The 17,185-nt window shown below is 41.7% G+C and overlaps 1 protein-coding gene across 1 annotated transcript in view; it reads left to right on the top strand.

The window, feature by feature from the left end:
- Positions 1-281: 281 nt before the first annotated feature.
- Positions 282-17,185, top strand: part of Fbxw4 (F-box and WD repeat domain containing 4) — an 84,957-nt gene continuing 68,053 nt past the window's right edge. Inside the window, exon 1 of the mRNA XM_013017639.1 lies at positions 282-787. Coding sequence (XP_012873093.1) covers positions 546-787 — 242 coding nt within the window. The 5' untranslated portion in view covers positions 282-545. The remainder of the gene's footprint in view (positions 788-17,185) is intronic.

The raw sequence follows: 17,185 nt of genomic DNA, 5'->3' as shown, positions 1-17,185 counted from the left end.
CGCCCCATGTGACCCGGTCCGGCATGGTGTCGCCTCCTCCCGGGGCGGCGGCGGCGGCGGCAGCAGCGGCTCGGGCCTGGCTTCGTGTCGGGACGGCCCCGGGGCCCCTCATGGGCAGCCAGGGCCACTCGGGTCCCCCCGAGAACCGCGGGCCCGGAGAGGGCGAGGGCGGGGAGGCGAGGAAGGTGCAGGAAGCGAAAGTCGCACGGGGGAAGCGAAGGAAGGGAAAGGGGAAGGGGAAGGGGAGAGTGGGCTCAGGCGGAAGAGGAAGTGGGGCGGAAGGGAAGCCAGGGCCGCAACCTGCGACGGAGACAGCGGGGCCGGGGGCTGAGACACCCGGAGCCGGCCCGGGGCAGGAGGGAGAGGCAGGCGGGAGAGTGCAGGAAAGGACGAGAAACGCCGGCAAGCGAGCTGAGTGGAGCGCAGGGACCGGGAAGGAGGAGGAACGGAGAGTCAGGAGCCGGCGGCGGGAGGATGGCAGGCCCGGGAGAGCACAGGGACGAGGGGGTCAGGCGTGGGGCGGCATCGCAGGAACCCGGGCGGCCATGGCGGCTGCGGCCGAGGCGGCGGCCGTGGAGCCGGCTGTGCGCCCCGCTGCGGGGCCGGCGCTCTGGCGCCTGCCCGAGGAGCTGCTGCTGCTCATCTGCTCCTACCTGGACATGCGGGCCCTCGGCCGCCTGGCCCAGGTGTGCCGCTGGCTGCGCCGCTTCACCAGCTGCGACCTGCTTTGGCGCCGGATAGCCCGGGCCTCGCTCAACACCGGCTTCACGCGGCTCGGCACCGACCTGTAAGCGCCCATTCTGCCGCCCGCTCTCCGCCTCGGGCCGTCCAGCATCCTGGGAAAGGGCGGGGCGCCGCGGCCTGCTTGGCCTGGGTCGTGTCGCACCCCAAATTCCAACGTCCACACCAGACCTCGGTTGAGACTCCTCCCCGAACACCTTCGGGGTTCTCAGTGCCTCTTCTCTCCAAAAAGATTCCTCAGTCAGTGACCCCCTCTTGCCCCCCAACACATCTCGGGTGGCTCCTCAAAATTAGCCATCTTAAGCACTCCCTTCAACTTTTAATTGTGGCTTTTCTCCTACGTTTGACCACCCCCTTTCCTCAGCCCAGAGCTGCGAGGATCTGGCCTGTGGTCATCCATTAGGCTTTGGACCAATCTTCTAGCTCAGATCTATCACCTAGGTCAACTAAGTGACCTAACAGTGTGCTTTTGTGGACGTGCATCCTCCTCTCTTCGAAAGATTGTTAAGCTTCAGGACTCAGATAAAATCAGATAGGGAGAAAAGGGCTCAGATCCTAAAAGAAAGCCATTAGACCTAGTGTCAGCATAGTTCATGCCTTGATGTAAGGTAGGAGGACCTGAAAGAGGTATGAGCAGGAGGCTGGATTAGAACTAGGCCATGTCTAAAATATTACTTTGACCTGTTTGGGGTAGCATATGAGACCTTTGAATAAACTTTCCCCAACTACTTAAGCTGTTAAATATAAATAGGAAGAGGGAAAAATGTGTGGAATTGGGGAAATAAAAGATTTCAGATTGCACATTACTGAACCTGACTATATTAGAGTAGAATAAAAAGCCTTTTTTAAAACAAAAATTCATATAATCACCTCTACTCAGCTATTTCCATTGGGACTTTTTTTTCAGTTGCAAGCCTCCCCCAGTTGTAATCTTACCGAACCTTACATAATAGGTACATAATGAATAATGCATTTTGGAATAACAAAATTGCTATTTAAGTCACGTAGATACACTTATCTTTTGGAATTAGTATCTTATAAAATCTCAAGATACACATTAGATCAAAGATTATGGTTTGCAAAGCTGTTGGATCAAGTTAGAGTATATCAGCAAAGAATGATCAAACAAATTACATGTATGAATTTAAAATGTTTTTGTTACATTAGTAACATTAAAGTATAATGATATAATGGTATATTATAGTTGTATTATTTTGCATCTTTTACTATTGGCCATTATAAATATTTTCCCATGTGTTTGTTTACACTATTAGATTATCTTTTCCATTTACTATTGAGGTCTTTGTGTTTTAGTTAAAAATCTAGAATTTGTGAGTCATAGATATTAGACTATAGTCTATCATCTTTGTTGTATTTTTTAACTTTTTTTTTTTTTTTGCTGTTCTTATCTATTAGAAGCTTACACTCTAGAGTCTGCCAACCTTGGAAATTTATGTCTTCAACAGACTTGATAAATTTTCTGTTTGATTTCCAACTAGTTTTTTAATAAGTTGTTTATAAATCGTTAACACTTTCACCAATATCACTTATATAGTTCTTTAGTTTCTACTATACCTTTTGTTAAATTATTCTTTTGTTTCAGAAGGCTTACTTTGAGTTTTTACATATGTACATATACATACATGTGCACATATATTTGATCTATATCTGAATTCTAAATTTTTCCCATACCATTTTAAGTGTTTTTGCTTTTTGATAGTGTAATATGTGTTAGGCTTAGATTATGCTTGTTTGATTTATATTTGTGTGTTGTGCCTCCAGTTATACTTAGTTTCCCGCTGAAAAAGTTCTGTGCTTTTTTTAAGGACTTCAGTGGTTTTAACTCTAAAGTTCTGCACTTACTCTTACAGATTTTTAAGCATTATCATTTTGCTTGTATTGCAGTGCAGTTTCTGTTTTAGTCTGTTTTCCAGCAGAATATGATTGATGTATGGGATTATTAATATTCTTGTGTATGTTTTGAACCTGATTATTTTGTGTAATGCTTCCTATTTTAGTATGAGTTTGTTGATGATAATTATTTTCTGAGATTAAAAAAAAAATCACCTGAACCTTTTTTGGGGGAATGCAGCCTTTCTCCTTGCCAAAATAGTGTTTTTCCTTTTATTTTCTTACCAGAACAACTAAAAGGATATTATAAGAGAAGTTAGCTAAGATGACTAGAATCCAAGCTAACTATGACAAAGTTCGGCTTTCTCTGGCGATTAAATGGATGTTTACTTGGCTTTCCCTTTCAAGTGTTCTAAAAAAGATATGGGACTGATAACAATGAAATGAAAATAAGCTTATAATGTAAAGTGCTTTGAGACTGCGAAATGATTTTATGGCTTTACTATTATTAGAAGCATGTCCTATGATGAGCTATCCTTAACTTTCCAGAGAAGTTGTTTTGTCATAGCACTTGATAAAGAGCAGGGTCACTTCTCAGCTTTCTGGGTTGAGGGTATGAGTTCTTCTTGTTTTAGCAGGTGGAGAGAATGTTTAGCAGTATGGCCTGCTTCTGGACAGATTAAGAAACTTAATAAACCATGAAGAGAAGTGGTTGTCATCCTTGGGGAGAGAAGTCACACACCCAAGTTCTCTTAGGGCCTTAGGGGGTCAGGCCCAAAGTGCAGCAAGAGTTTGGTTTCTTAGATAGTACATGACTTGTTCATTCCTTGGGCTGATTTTACTGCAGAATGGGTCAGTGGGATAATATGTTTTTATAGGAATGGCACAAAACTTGATTTCCTTTTTAGAAGTCTTAGAACTTCCATAGCTCTGAGTTTTATCAACTGTAAAGACTGGGAATAACATTGGCCAATAAAATGAGGCTTAAATGTGGAGTACTAGCTAGGACAGTGTGCAATTCTAGTAGGTACTCGATAAATTGCTCTCAAACAAAACTTTTTTTTTTTTTTTTGAGTCCAGTCATGGGGCCTGAACTCTGGGCCTGGGCGCTGTCCCTCAGATCTTCAGCTCAAGGCTAGCTCTCTACCACTTGAGCCATAGTGCCACTTCTGGCTTTTTTCTTTTTGCTTATGTGGTGCTGAGGAATTGAACCCAGGGCCTCAGGCATGCAAGGCAAGTGCTCTACCACTGAGCCACCTTCCCAGCCCTCAGACAGAACTTTTTAATTGCTTGGCTTCTTCTTCAGTCAGTATTTGCCAAAGTGAGGAGGATAGATAACATACACATCTTAGTTTCTGTCACTTGTCCTAGAATGTTTTTTACAAATACGAAGGCTGAAACTGTAGGCTTAAGGCCTACGCTTGCTGCTTAAGAGCCTCCTCATTTCTAGGAAAGCAAACTGCCAAAGTTTTCTGACCTTCCTGCCCAGGGCAAGCTACGTTCAGTTTGGCTCTTCCTAACTGATCATAGCTTTGTTGAGTAAGATGAACTGCTTTGATTCCTTGTGATTGGTTAATGGTCTTATACTTGTGCTTGAAGGCATTTGAGCCACTTTAAAACCACAAACAAATAATTTGCTCCCCTTTAGGCCTCTTGCCCAAACAGTGAACACTAATAGGTATCCTGAGCCCTTTTTTTTTCCTTCTTTTTAAAGGGGACACAAAGTTTGACTCAGTCAACTGATTTCAAATGAGTTTTGTTTGAAGGCTTTGTGAAGCCTGGAGGAATAGAAATACCTTGAATATAGTAATAAAGATCAAGACACTGTTTCATTCAGCAGTCTTTTTAGTTTTTTCCTGAAGTGTGTGAGTGTGGGTGGGAGCTAACTTAGTTGAGTGAACAGCGAGCAAAATGGTAGAATTCAGCTCTGGTGATGTATAATGCAGGCTGCAGGTAAGAACTAAGACTGTGGGAAGAGGAGCACAGGCTCAACTCTGCACATTCTGATACAAGACAAAAGAATGAAAAGAAAAAATATATTTGCGTATATAAACCTTTAAAATAGATCTACAAAAACTTCCATTTCTGTGTTAAAGCATACTTGATCCCCCTCCTCCCTGTTTAAGTGCTACATATTTTCAAACAGGAATTTCATTAAAAATATTCTGTGTACAGTACCTGGATGCTCTTGCATTTGCCTGTGATAGATTTGCCTGGAATTAACAATAGGGTTTTCAGGAGTGGGGATCCTGAGGTGTTTGCCCTGGCATGCACACTCATTCCTCTGGCAGGTCGTGCAGCCTTAGAGCTCTTTGAGGCTGGGGGACTGGGTATCTATTTCAGTGATGATTAACGTCCAGAGTGGTGAGATAGACACAGATAAGCAGAGTGTGTTTGTTTGTTTTAAAATGATTGCACCTAAGAACTCCCGCCTTCCCCCCCCCCAATTTCTGGGCTAGGGAGCCCAGAAAGCATAAAGTTTCCTTTTCTAACTCTGAATGGAGAAGGCATTGCTTGCTTACTGGTCACATTTAAGGTCTAAACTGTGATTTTCAGAAAACAGTTAGCAACCCAAAGTAGCTTAGGCTTTCTCTTTCTCCTTTCTGTGTTACCTGAAAAGTCACTCTTATGTTCTCTAGTACACTGAAAGATTTCAGCATAGACATACCATCTTCAGCTATTTTGGAAAGGCTATTTATTTATTTTTGTGCTGGTCCTGGGGCTTGAACTTAGGATCTGGATGCTGTCCCTGAGCTTTTTTTTTTTTTTTTGTACAAGGCTAGCTCTCCACCACTTCAGCCATAGCTCCACTTCTCTTCAGGCTTTTTACTGTTTAAGTGGAGATAAGAATCTCATGGACTTAATTTCCCATGCTGGCTTTGAGCCATGATCTTCAGATCTCAGCCACCTGAGTAGCGAGGATAAAAAGTGTGAGCCACTGTGCCCAGCTAACACCTTCTTTTCTGGCATCTGTGAGTTAATAAAAATAGGGTTCAGTTTTCATGGTCACAGTAAGTAAAGCAATACACTTGTGGAGGCAGGAAATAATGGTTTAGTGCAGTCTCTTCCTTCAAATGCAGACTAGAAGGATGGAAAGTCCTTCTAAGCAGCAGGAATGAAGATGTTGCACTGTTCTTTCCAGGCTAATAGCATATGAATGCTAGGGATGAATTTCTTACTTTCAGGACAGAAATACAGGACCCAAAGTCTTTATCAAGTGGGAATTTACATCAGAAAGATATCTCTGAAAAGTCTTTCAATACTTCATATTTTCAGGTTTCTGTGTGTAGAACATTCATCTGAGATGGAGCTTATGCTCAAGTTACTGAAATCCAGCTGGCTGTGAGGTTACTGAGGATGCATACAGATTTTTGTGGGGGAGAGGGGAGGGAGGTACTCAGGTTTGAACTCAAGGCCTCACACTTGGTACACAGGTGCTTTTACTGCTGAACATGCATCCAGCCCTGTTTTTGCTGGTTAGTTTTAGATAGATTCCCTATGTGTGTCTGTGTTTTGCTTCCTGTTGTAGTTAGGATAATGGTTATGTGCTACCATGTTTAGCTGTATTGAAAAAGGGAGTTTCTTAGACTTTTCTGGCTAGGCTGGCCTTGAACCTTGATCCTTTTCATCTCAGTCTCTGGAGTAGCTAGGATTATAGGTGTGAGTAACTAGCACCTGGTTTTTTAAAAAATTAATTGTTCATTAATTAATTTTTGAGTGTTTGGCATAGAAAAGAATTACCTTTGCGTAACAACTTAAACTCTGGGTTGATTTGGAATACTAGAGATTGAACTCTGTCTTGCACTTAAAGGCAAGTTTTCTAGCACTTGAGCCACATCTCCTGTACCTTTTTATATTGGTTATTTTCAAGGCATAGCCTTATTTAATGCTGGAGCCAGCCTAGACTGCAGCCTGCTTACTTGTGCTTACTTACCCTTGTCACTGGGAGTGACAGGCAGGTACCTCTGGCCCAGCTATGGAGATTTTCCCATAGCTAGAATAACAGATGTATCCACTGCCTAGATTGAAATGGAGTTTCATAAATTTCTTTTTGTGTCTAGCCTGTCCTTGAACCATAAACCCCCAATCTGTACTACTCAAGTAGTTAGAATTACAAGCTTGAGCCCCTACACCCAACTTAGATTTTTTTTTAAATTAATTTTGAGGGCTGGGAAGGTGGCTCAGTGGTAGAGCGCTTGCCTTGCATGCCTGAGGCCCTGGGTTTGATTCCTCAGCACCACATAAGCAAAAAGAAAAAAGCCGGAAGTGGCACTGTGGCTCAAGCGGTAGAGTGCTAGCCTTGAGCTGAAGAGCTGAGGGACAGCGCCCAGGCCCAGAGTTCAGGCCCCACAACCGGACCCAAAAAAAAAAATTAAAAAAAAAACAATAAAAATTAATTTTGAGTGTTTGACATGGAAAAGAATTGCCTTTTTATAATAACCTGAGCTCTGTATTGACCTGGTTTTATATTATTTTCAAATCCTGACTTTTAACCTGGGAATAGTAGAAATTTAGGTAGTCTCTTCTTGAGGCCAGTTCTAGTAAATGTTAACATTTAAGATGAAGAAAATTGGCTTTTGAACTTTCAGTGAAAATTGACATTCTCCTTCCTCCTTCTGCCCCTCATCTACAGGGACTGATTTCTCAGAATTTTTTTTCAGGTGTATCAACCATTAGACAAGGTTGAAAAGCACAGATTTGGTTTACTCATGAGGTAAGACCTTTCTGTTCTGCAGTCTTGCTCAGATTTGAATTGTATACAGTTGGACTCAGTTGTAATCAACAGAAGCAAGATGATTGGATAATTAAATATGTGTGAATCCTATTTGTAAATGAATATTCAAAGCTGCATCTAAAACTGAATGTGAGAATATCTGAAGAGAGAATTGACCTTTGTTAGAGGGCCAGCTGTCCAGTCTCAACTTTGAGTCAGTTCTTCATTTTCTCCAGACTGTCCACTTTGCCTTCCCTGGAAGTCTGGGCCACCCAATGGGCCCTGTGCCTGTCCCTCTTTAGCCCACAATTAATTGCCAGCACATTCTTTCTTTTTTGGTATTTGACATGAGCTCAAATTGCTGAGAAAGGTGACAACTGTGAAATGAAGTCAGGGCTTGGAGACACCTTAAAAAATACACGGAAAGGCCACTAAATGACAAGAGCAGACTGCCAGGCTCTTTCAAAACATCACCACGTCTGTTGACTTTCCATTCCTTGTCCACAGCACAAAATTGGAGGTCAAAGAATCATAGGAGTTAGAGATGGAAAAGACATTTGGGGTCAGCCAGTTCATTCCTCCACCTTCTCTTGCCCCTGATTCCGAATCATTCCTTACATTATATTTTCTCCCTGGGCTCTTGTACAGTTTTCACGGTCTTCACTCAACCCTAGCCATCACCTTTGGGAAATGATGCTGGAGGGTCTGTCCAGTTTCTCAGCAAAGAGAGATATTGCCTCTGCCCCCCATTGACATTAGTGAACTTCTTTGTTGGTGGTCTCAGCTGAGAGGCTAAAGGCCCACTGGATGTCTCTCTGTTGGTTGGTGATGAGGCTTTTCTCAACAGAGTTGAAGATCATTTATATATGTTGATAGCAGGCAGGGGATAAAGAGTTAGGATAAAAGAAGCCAAGTCCAAGACTTTTGTTTTCCAGTCTCTCGGCTCATAGGGGATTTGTATATGCAGAGATGTGTGGTATGAAGACAGGTGGACAGAGACACAGACATTGCCTCAAATAGGAGTTAGAAAGGAAGTCTGGCTTGAAAATTAGTGGATTAAACAAACCAAAAGTATAAATAATTGTATGAGTAGTACTGTTTAGAGAACTCCAGACTGGTGGCTTACTGTACCAGAGCTTAAGCTTCCAATCAAACTGAAGAGAGCAGATGGGCTGGAGAGAGGAATTTGGGGCAAGTGACAGTAGCTTTTGTGGTCCCCCTTGCTTTGAGAAAGGAGAGGAAGAGGAGTCTTATACTCACTGTGTGGTTTGGAAGGAGGAACAGTTACTTTTAGAAGCAGCTTTGGAAGGATACCTCCAACTCCCCCTCTTGTTCCAGCAGCTGTTGGGAGCAGTCCGAAGGGGATATTATATTTCTTCTGGTTACTCTGCCAAGAATGAGAGGAAATCCACAATCTGTGAGGCTTGGAGGGAGGGATGGGGATGGGGTGGCAGGTGATGGGACAGGGAAATTAAATTGTTTTATAGTAAATACATTTGAGATACTTTTCCTGGAAAGCTGTTTCACTGAAAGGAACAGTATTTCTCTGCTCACTAACTGTAATGAATTTCTCTCTTAAAAAAAAAAAGGAAATGGTTGTTGGTACTTCTTTTTCTTTCTTCTCTGTAGTTCCAGCTTTGACCTCCCATTTCTTTGAATTTCTCACATGGAAAGGTGAATGAAGTTTCAGATGTGGTGGTGTGTGCTCAAGGAGGGGGGCGGTGTTCCCTCCATTCCCTCCAGAAGTGCAGTGCTGGAGAAGGTAGCATGCTTGGCTGCATTTTTTTTTCTTTTTAATCATAGTGGCCTAGAAACTACACATGAAAACTGGCTGGTGGCTTCTGGCTCATGTTCTCTCCATCCCTTCGTCTAGTCTTGGAGGAGACCAGGGATTGGGAGTCTGGCCACTTGAGCCAGAACAGCATATGTGTTTTTGTGTATGTGTGTGTGGTGTGGTGTGTGTGTGTGTAAATAAAATAAAAAAAAATCCTGGGAAGCAGCTCACTGTAATTATTCCTCACATTTCAGATGTAGAGTCCAGGGAAAAGTCATTTTGAAGGTAAGCAAACAACGTCTACCTCTACGTTGATTTGTATCTAATTCATGACTCAGAGAAGGGCCTGTTCATAAAAAAGTATATATAGTGGCTTCTTTCTTGAGGTTGAAGTGGTAGGTCAGCCTGAAAGTTGAGATTCTTTTTTTTTTTTTTAAGAATTCTATAATCAAATGAATATGTTGTATACTCCATCCCTTCTCTTGGGGGTCATAATGCCTGTTGGTAAGTTAAAGGCACTGAGGAGTCCTATAATGGAGGGATCTGTTTAATTTTGTTTCAGCTAGCATTGTCTGAAATGTTGGGGTATTACTCAGGTTTGAACCCAGCTTTAAGCTTGCATGGCTGGAATTCTAGCACCTCTGCCACATCTCTAACCTGGCCTTTTGATAGTTAATTAGAGATGGAGTTTTGCATTTTGCACACTTTTCTTCTCAGGCTGCCTTTGAGCTACAGTCGTCTGGTTTAGGTCTCCTGCATGGCTAGAAGGATAAGAATGAGCAACTGGTGCTCAGCTTGCAAAATGCTTTGAGCATAATTTTTCTCAGAACACACATTGGTCAGGTGCCTTGCAAATTACAGAACCTGACAATGGCAGGAGAAAGTAGGTGTGGACATGGCAACTCTTAGTCCTAAACTGTCACACAGAAAGGACTAGGGTTGTTACCAGTGCTTCTGAAAGTGCTTTGGACAGCTTTGATATGTGGGTATCTTATTAATATACTTCATCTGCCTGGGTACATGGAAGACTCAGGAGGAAGAGGGAGGAGTATTGTCAGTTTGAGGCCAGATCAGACAGTTAATGAGGCCCTATCTTAACAACAAAATTTAAAAAAATCAAAAAGGGCCAGCGGCAAGACTTAAATGGTACAGTGCTAGCTGATCAAACAAACCAAGGCCAAGCCAAGGCCCTGAGTTCAAATCCCAGTACTGCCAGAGAAAAAAAAGAATTTGGAGGATCAGATTGAATTCTTAAAAATTGAGAGTATACATTTTTAGGACAGGCCTTTGGAGCCACAGAAGTGTGTCTTCCCAAAGGGAGAACCTTTTTATTTTTTTTTTTTTTTTTTTTTTTTGGGTCCGGTCGTGGGGCCTGAACTCTGGGCCTGGGCACTGTCCCTTAGCTCTTCAGCTCAAGGCTAGCGCTCTACCACTTGAGCCACAGTGCCACTTCCGGCTTTTTTCTTTTTGCTTATGTGGTGCTGAGGAATCGAACCCAGGGACTCTGGCATGCAAGGCAAGTGCTCTACCACTGAGCCACCTTCCCAACCCCAGAACCATACTTTTGAGGACTTTTGCTTATGCATTTCTGTGTGTGTGTGTGTGTGTGTGTGTGTGTGTGTGTGTGTGCACACCTATGTGATTGTGTACCTGTCCTGGGGCTAGAACTCAGGGTCTGCTTGCTGTGCCTGAGCTTTTTTGCCCAAGTCTAGTGCTTTGCCACTTGAGCTATAGCTTCATTTCTGGATGTTTTGTTGGTTAATTGGAGATACAGGTCGCTTAGACTTTCTTGCCTGGGCTGGCTTTGAAGGGTGATATTTGGATTTCAGCCCTCCAGAGTACCTAGGATTACAGGTATGAGCCACTGGTGCCTGGCTTTGATATCTAATAAACACCTATTTTGTTTGGATCATGGTTTTTACTTTTTGGATCTAAAATGTGCTTTTTTTGTTGTTTTTTTGTTTTGGTTGTGGGGCTTGAACTCAGGGCCTGGGTGCTGTCCCAGAGCCTCTTTGTCCTCAAGACTAGTACTCCACCACTTGAGCCACAGTATCACTTCTAGTTTTTGAGTGCTTAATTGGAGATAAGAATGTCATGGGCACTTTTCTGCCCTGGCTGGCTTCAGATTTCAGTTTCTTAATTACAGGCGTGAGCCACCAGCACCTGCCTAAGACATTCTTATTTATTTATTTGTTTGTTTCCTTGTTTGTTTTTGTCGGTTTTGGGGCCTGAACTCGGCCTGGGCACTATCCCTCAGCTCTTCAGCTTAAGGCTAGCGCTCTACCACTTGAGCTACAGCGACACTGCAATGTTCCTCTTTTTTTGCAGCAAATTGTATCATGGATCACATTGTGTCTTAGTATCTATCAGAAATCCTTGTAAATGTGTGGATATTGAATGAAAAAATTTATTCCAGTGAGCCCCAGTACCACTTCTGGGTTTTTCTGGTTATGTGGTGCTGAGGAATCGAACCCAGGGCCTCATGCATGGAAGGCAAGAACTCTAGCACTGAGCCACCTTCCCAGTCCAAGACATTCTTTTTTGAAAGATTTTTTTATGTTATTATTTTTTAATAGCATACATTAGTTGTGTGTGTGTGACATTTCCATACATGCATACAATATAATCCAATCAAACTCACCTCTCCTATTACTCTCTTTTTCTAATCCCTGCTTCTTAAAACAATTTTAGCAGGTTTCATGGTTTTACTTTTCTACATGCAAATATATTACTTTGATTATATTCCTCATTTATCCTCTTTGTTAGCCTGTACCCCTTCCACTGGTATCTCCCCCCCCCCCAACAAAAGATATACCTTTAAGATATACTTTCTTGTTTTTGTATGCTGGTACTGAGGTTTGAACTTGGGGCTCCTGCTTGGCTCTTTTGCTCAAGAGTGGGCTTTTTTGCTCAATAGAGGTGCACTGCTACCAGGCGCTGGTGGCTCACGCCTGAAATCCTAGCTACTCAGGAGGCTAAGATCGGTTAATCATGGTTCAAAGCCAGCCTGGACAGGAAAGTCTGTGAGACTCTTACCAATTAACCACCAGAAAACTGGAAGTGGCACTGTGGCTCCAAGTGGTAGAGTGCTAACCTTGGGCAAAAGCTGCTCAGGGACAGTATCCAGGTCCTGAGTTCAAGCACCGTGACTGGTTAATTGGGGATAAGAGTCTTGGATTTGATTGCTGGCTGACTTCAAACTTTGATCCTCAGATCTCAGCCTCCTGTGTAGTTAGGGTTACAGGGATGAACCACTGGCACCTGGCTGGAGAAAAGTCCTTTTTATAAAAAGCAAGTTTCAGAAAATTGAAAACTGTCCACAATTATTAATATTCTTTAATTGTTCTTCCTTGGTATGTTTTCTGCTATGCCCTTATTTTCTTACTTTGAAGTAAAGTTCATACATGTTCCTCTGAACATTCAGTGTTCCTTTTTTTTTTTTTTTGTCAGTCGTGGGCCTTGAACTCTGGGCCTGAGCTCTGTCCCTCAGCTCTTCTGCTCAAGGCTAGCGCTCTACCACTTGAGCCACAGCAACACTGCAATGTTCCTCTTTTTTTTGCAGCAAATTGTATCATGGATCACATTGTGTCTTAGTATCTATCAGAAATCCTTGTAAATATGTGGATATTGAAAGAAAAAATTTATTCCATAAATTGTTTAAAATCTGATGGCACACTTATTCTGGATTCCTACTATACTATTAGTCTGCAAAATACAGATAGAGAGTCACTTTTCGAAGCAGTGAGAGGTTTAAGACTTGATCAGGTGACATTCATGACCAGATTGGATAAGCAAATGCATAGTTGTGAGAAGCCTAGGTTTATGGTGGGCTCAGTCTAAGAGTTTTGATAACGTGGAGAGGAACATTTGGAGAAGTCAGAATTAGAGACTTCAGCTAGATCTTGAAGAGTGAATGAAGTTTCAATATTGTCAGGGACAGAGGTGGGCTGGTGCTGGTAATTTAGAAGGTTGGATACAGGAGTGAATGTGAAAGAGACTTGGCTGTAGTCCAGTTGCATAGTGTAGGGGGCATGGAAGGTGAGTTGTAGATAAAGTAGTTTAACGTTTGTAGGCCTTTCAAGAGAGATGGAGGTCATCCCAGTGAGAACCGTGCCCTCTACTGTGTGGTCCCGTCCTCATGCGTGCATGTTTCTGACAGTTTCAGTTCACCCTGGGTTTAGGACTCTTGCCTGCTCCTTAGAAGAAGGGCTAGGAATTTAATATGATTTTGTGTGTGTGTGGTTGTGGGGGAGGGCCTTGAACGCGCTGACCCTGAACTTTTGTGCTCTACCACTTTGAGCCACAGCTCCACTTCTGGCTTTTTTGCTGGCTAATTGGAGATGAGTCTCATGGCTTTACCTACCTGGGCTGGCATTGAACCATGATGCCCAAATCTCAGCCTCCTGAGTAGCTAGGAATACAGGCGTGAGCCACTGGCTCTCAGCTTTTTCATTTTTTTTTTTTTGGGTCCAGTCATGGGGCCTCAACTCTGGTCCTGGGCGCTGTCCCTCAGCTCTTCAGCTCAAGGCTAGCACTCTACCACTTGAGCCACAGTGCCACTTCTGGCTTTTTTCTTTTTGCTTATGTGGTGCTGAGGAATCGAACTCAGGGCCTCAGGCATGCAAGGCAAGCGCTCTACCACTGAGCCACCTTCCCAGCCCTAATTCAACTTTTTGTAGTGATTTATAATTTGTACTTTGTTTTAAGGTATCATCTTTGTGTGTGTGCGTGTATGTGTGTGTGTGTTGGTTATGGGGCTTGAACCGTGGGCCTGGGTGATGTCCCTGAGCTCTTCAGTTCAATGCTAATGCTCTACCACTTGAACCACAGCACCACTTCCAGTTTTCTGCTGGTTAATTGGAGATAAGAGTCTCACAGATGTTCCTACCTGGGCTGGCTTTGAACCAGTATCCTTAGATGTCAGCCTCTAAGTAGCTAAGATTACATGTATGAGCTACCAGTGCTCGGCTTAAGGTATCATCTTTAAAGCATCACAAGAAATGGACAATTACTAAAGTTAGATACCTAGAGTTGTATAATATACAGGTGGAATACAGATTCCAGTTTCCTGTGTCTACCTTTGTGCTTACTTTATTTGGTTGTTTAGGTGAATTGAAACATATAACTACCAACAATTGTGTGCTATATTAAAACTTCCTACAGCACCATCTATTTACATACATCATCTAATTTATTTATGGAAACATACCTTATATTGTACCCCACCTCTACCGTTGTAATGATTTGACTTTGTTTTAAAATTACCAGTGCTTGTTTTTGTTTGTTTGTTTGTTTTTTGTTAGTCGTGGGACTTGAACTCTGGACCTGGGTGCTTTCCCTCAGCTCTTCAGCTCAAGGTTAGGGCTCTACCACTTGTGCCACAGTGCCACGTCCTGTTTTCTGGTGGTTTATTAGAGATAAAAGTCTCACAACTTTCCTGCTTGGGCTGGCTTTGAACTGTGATCCTCAGATCTCAGACTCCTGAGTAGCTAGGATTACGGGTATGAGCCACCAGCGCCCGGCTAACCAGTGCTTGTTATAAAGTAGTTATTTTCAAAATGTTTTGCAGCCCTCACATTTTTTCATTTCTAGTGGCAGTGTATTCCATTGTATTAGTTAACTGTTCTCTCCACAGAGAGACATTTTGGCATTTTTTTTTTCAGATTTTAGCTCTAATATATATTTTAAATTATACATATAATATGTATTATATATAATTATATAATTGAATTATATATAAATTATACACATTATATTTATATATATTTGAATTATCCTTTGTGATAGTGATATATTACTCAATACTGGGATGATAGATCAGAAGCTATCGAGTTTTGTATTGGGACAGATTCCTTTCTCAATGACTGCCAGCAATGTGTATATAAAACCATCCCACACCCTTTAGAAAATTGAAAACTACTTGGGTTTTTCTACTAACTGGTCATTAGATGACAATAATATTTATATTAAGGTACATATATGTAACTAATGTTGTGGACTACTTTCCTCAGTGCTTCACTATATAAACTCTGTTCTTAACCTTTGTTGGACACAAATGGATCAGCATTGAAGACAGTATTACCTTGATAGACTTTTATCAGCTTCCTAAAGATGAAACTTTTTTCTATATAAGTTTGTCTCTATACAACTGTGTGTATGCTTTTTTTCTTATTATGTTGCTTCATTTTAATTTTTTCCCCTCTGTATAGTATTTCAAATTTACTAGAATCAAACTTAAGTGCATTATAATTAGTATTTTTTATTGCTTGTATAATCAGGAGCTGATCTCTTCATTGTAATATGTACATATTTAATTTCCTTATAGCTAAACTATTTTAAATAGACACTTAAAAATTATTACATTTTAATAAGTCATGGCAGTCTTTGAGTGTGCATATGTGTGTGTGCGTGTGTTCATTACTGGGGTTTGAACTTAGGATCTCTTGCTACTTCTTTTTTTTTTAATTGTGAAAATATTGTACAGAGGGGTCTTGCTACTTCTTGAGTAATACTTCGAGCCTTTTTTGCTTTAGGTTTTTTGTTTTGTTTTGTTTTTTTGGTTGTAGGGCTTGAACTCTGGGCCTGGGCGCTGTTCCTCAGCATTTCAGGTCAAGGTGAGAGCACTCTACCATTTGAGTCACAGTACCACTTCTAATTTTCTGGTGGTTAATTGGAGATAAGAATCTCATAGACATTCCTGTCCAGGTGGCTTTGAGCCAAGATCTTCACATCTCAGCCTCCTAAGTAGCTAGGATTACAGGCATGAGCCACTGGTACCCAGCTGCTTTAGTTATTTTTGAGTTAATAGTCTTGCTTTAGACCATGGTCTTCCTACAACATTCTTTTAAGTAGTAAGGACCACAGGTTTGTGGTACTATGCCCATCTTGTTGGTTGAGATGAGGTCTTCCTAACTTTTTATCCAGGCTGGCCAGAACCAAGATTCTCCTATTTTTGCTTCCTGGCATAGCTGGATGACAGGCATTCAGCGCCCCCCCCCCCCCCGGTCAGTTCTGAGGCTTGAAGGGCTGAGCTCAGGACTGAGCTTGAGTTGTCCATGAACTGCTTTTGCTCAAGGCTAGCTTCTTACCCTTCAGCCACAACTCCACTTCTGACTTTTTTTTTTTTTTTGGTGGTGGTTAATTGGCGATAAGCATCTCCGATTTTCCTGCCTTGACTGATTTTGAACCACAATCCTAGGTCTTAGCCTCCTGAGTAGCTAAGATTACAAATGTGAACCACCAGCACCCTGGCATTCACCCAGCGTTTTAAAATTCGTTTTAATAGGAGAATCTCTGAACTTTTTGCATGGTCTGCCCTTGATTATGATCCTCCTAATCTCAGCTTCCTGAGTATACAGGATTATAGGTGTGACTCACTGTACTTTGTCTGCTTTACTAAATATTAAATATTGAAAAAAATTAGAAAACATGCAAAAGCACAAAGATGAAAATGAAAACACCCAAAGTCTGGTTATCTATTATTATCTATTATTATTATAGACTTTATTCTTCCAGTAGTCTTTCTAGGCCACTCTGAGCCTTGAAGAAAAAATAAAAAAAGATAAAAGGGCCAGAGATTTAGCTCAGGTGGAGACTTTAGGTTCAGTCCTCAGTACTGAAAAAAAAATTATCTGCCTATCTATCTTACCTATCTGAGCAGAGGCTAGGCATGTCTGTAATTCCCATACTTGGGAGGTTAGAATTAACATATAGTTATCAAATATATTTTACATATTTTCATATATGTAACATAGATTATATATAATATGTACAAACATACATACTCATATAAACATATACAGAGAAGATTTCTTCATCTATCTACAAGCTCTTTGTCTAGGATATACATTTTGTGTCATTAAAGATGACAGACTATAATCTAATATCTATGACCCATATAATTCCAAATCCTTCCCAAACTATAGCTTGTTTAGTTATTTTAGTGAGTATAAGTTTTAAATTTTGATAAAGTCTAGTTTATTGGATTTTTTATGTTATTGCTTTCTTAAGAAAATTTTTCTTTTTCTTTTTTTTTTTTTTGGGTCCGGTAGTGGGGCCTGAACTCTGGGCCTGGGCGCTGTCCCTCAGCTCTTCAGCTCAAGGCT

This window comes from Dipodomys ordii, unplaced genomic scaffold (assembly GCF_000151885.1).
Source record: "Dipodomys ordii isolate 6190 unplaced genomic scaffold, Dord_2.0 Scaffold36, whole genome shotgun sequence".
NCBI lineage: Eukaryota > Metazoa > Chordata > Mammalia > Rodentia > Heteromyidae > Dipodomys > Dipodomys ordii.
Note: the sequence above shows the minus strand (reverse complement) of the source record. Positions and strands in the feature narration are given on the sequence as shown.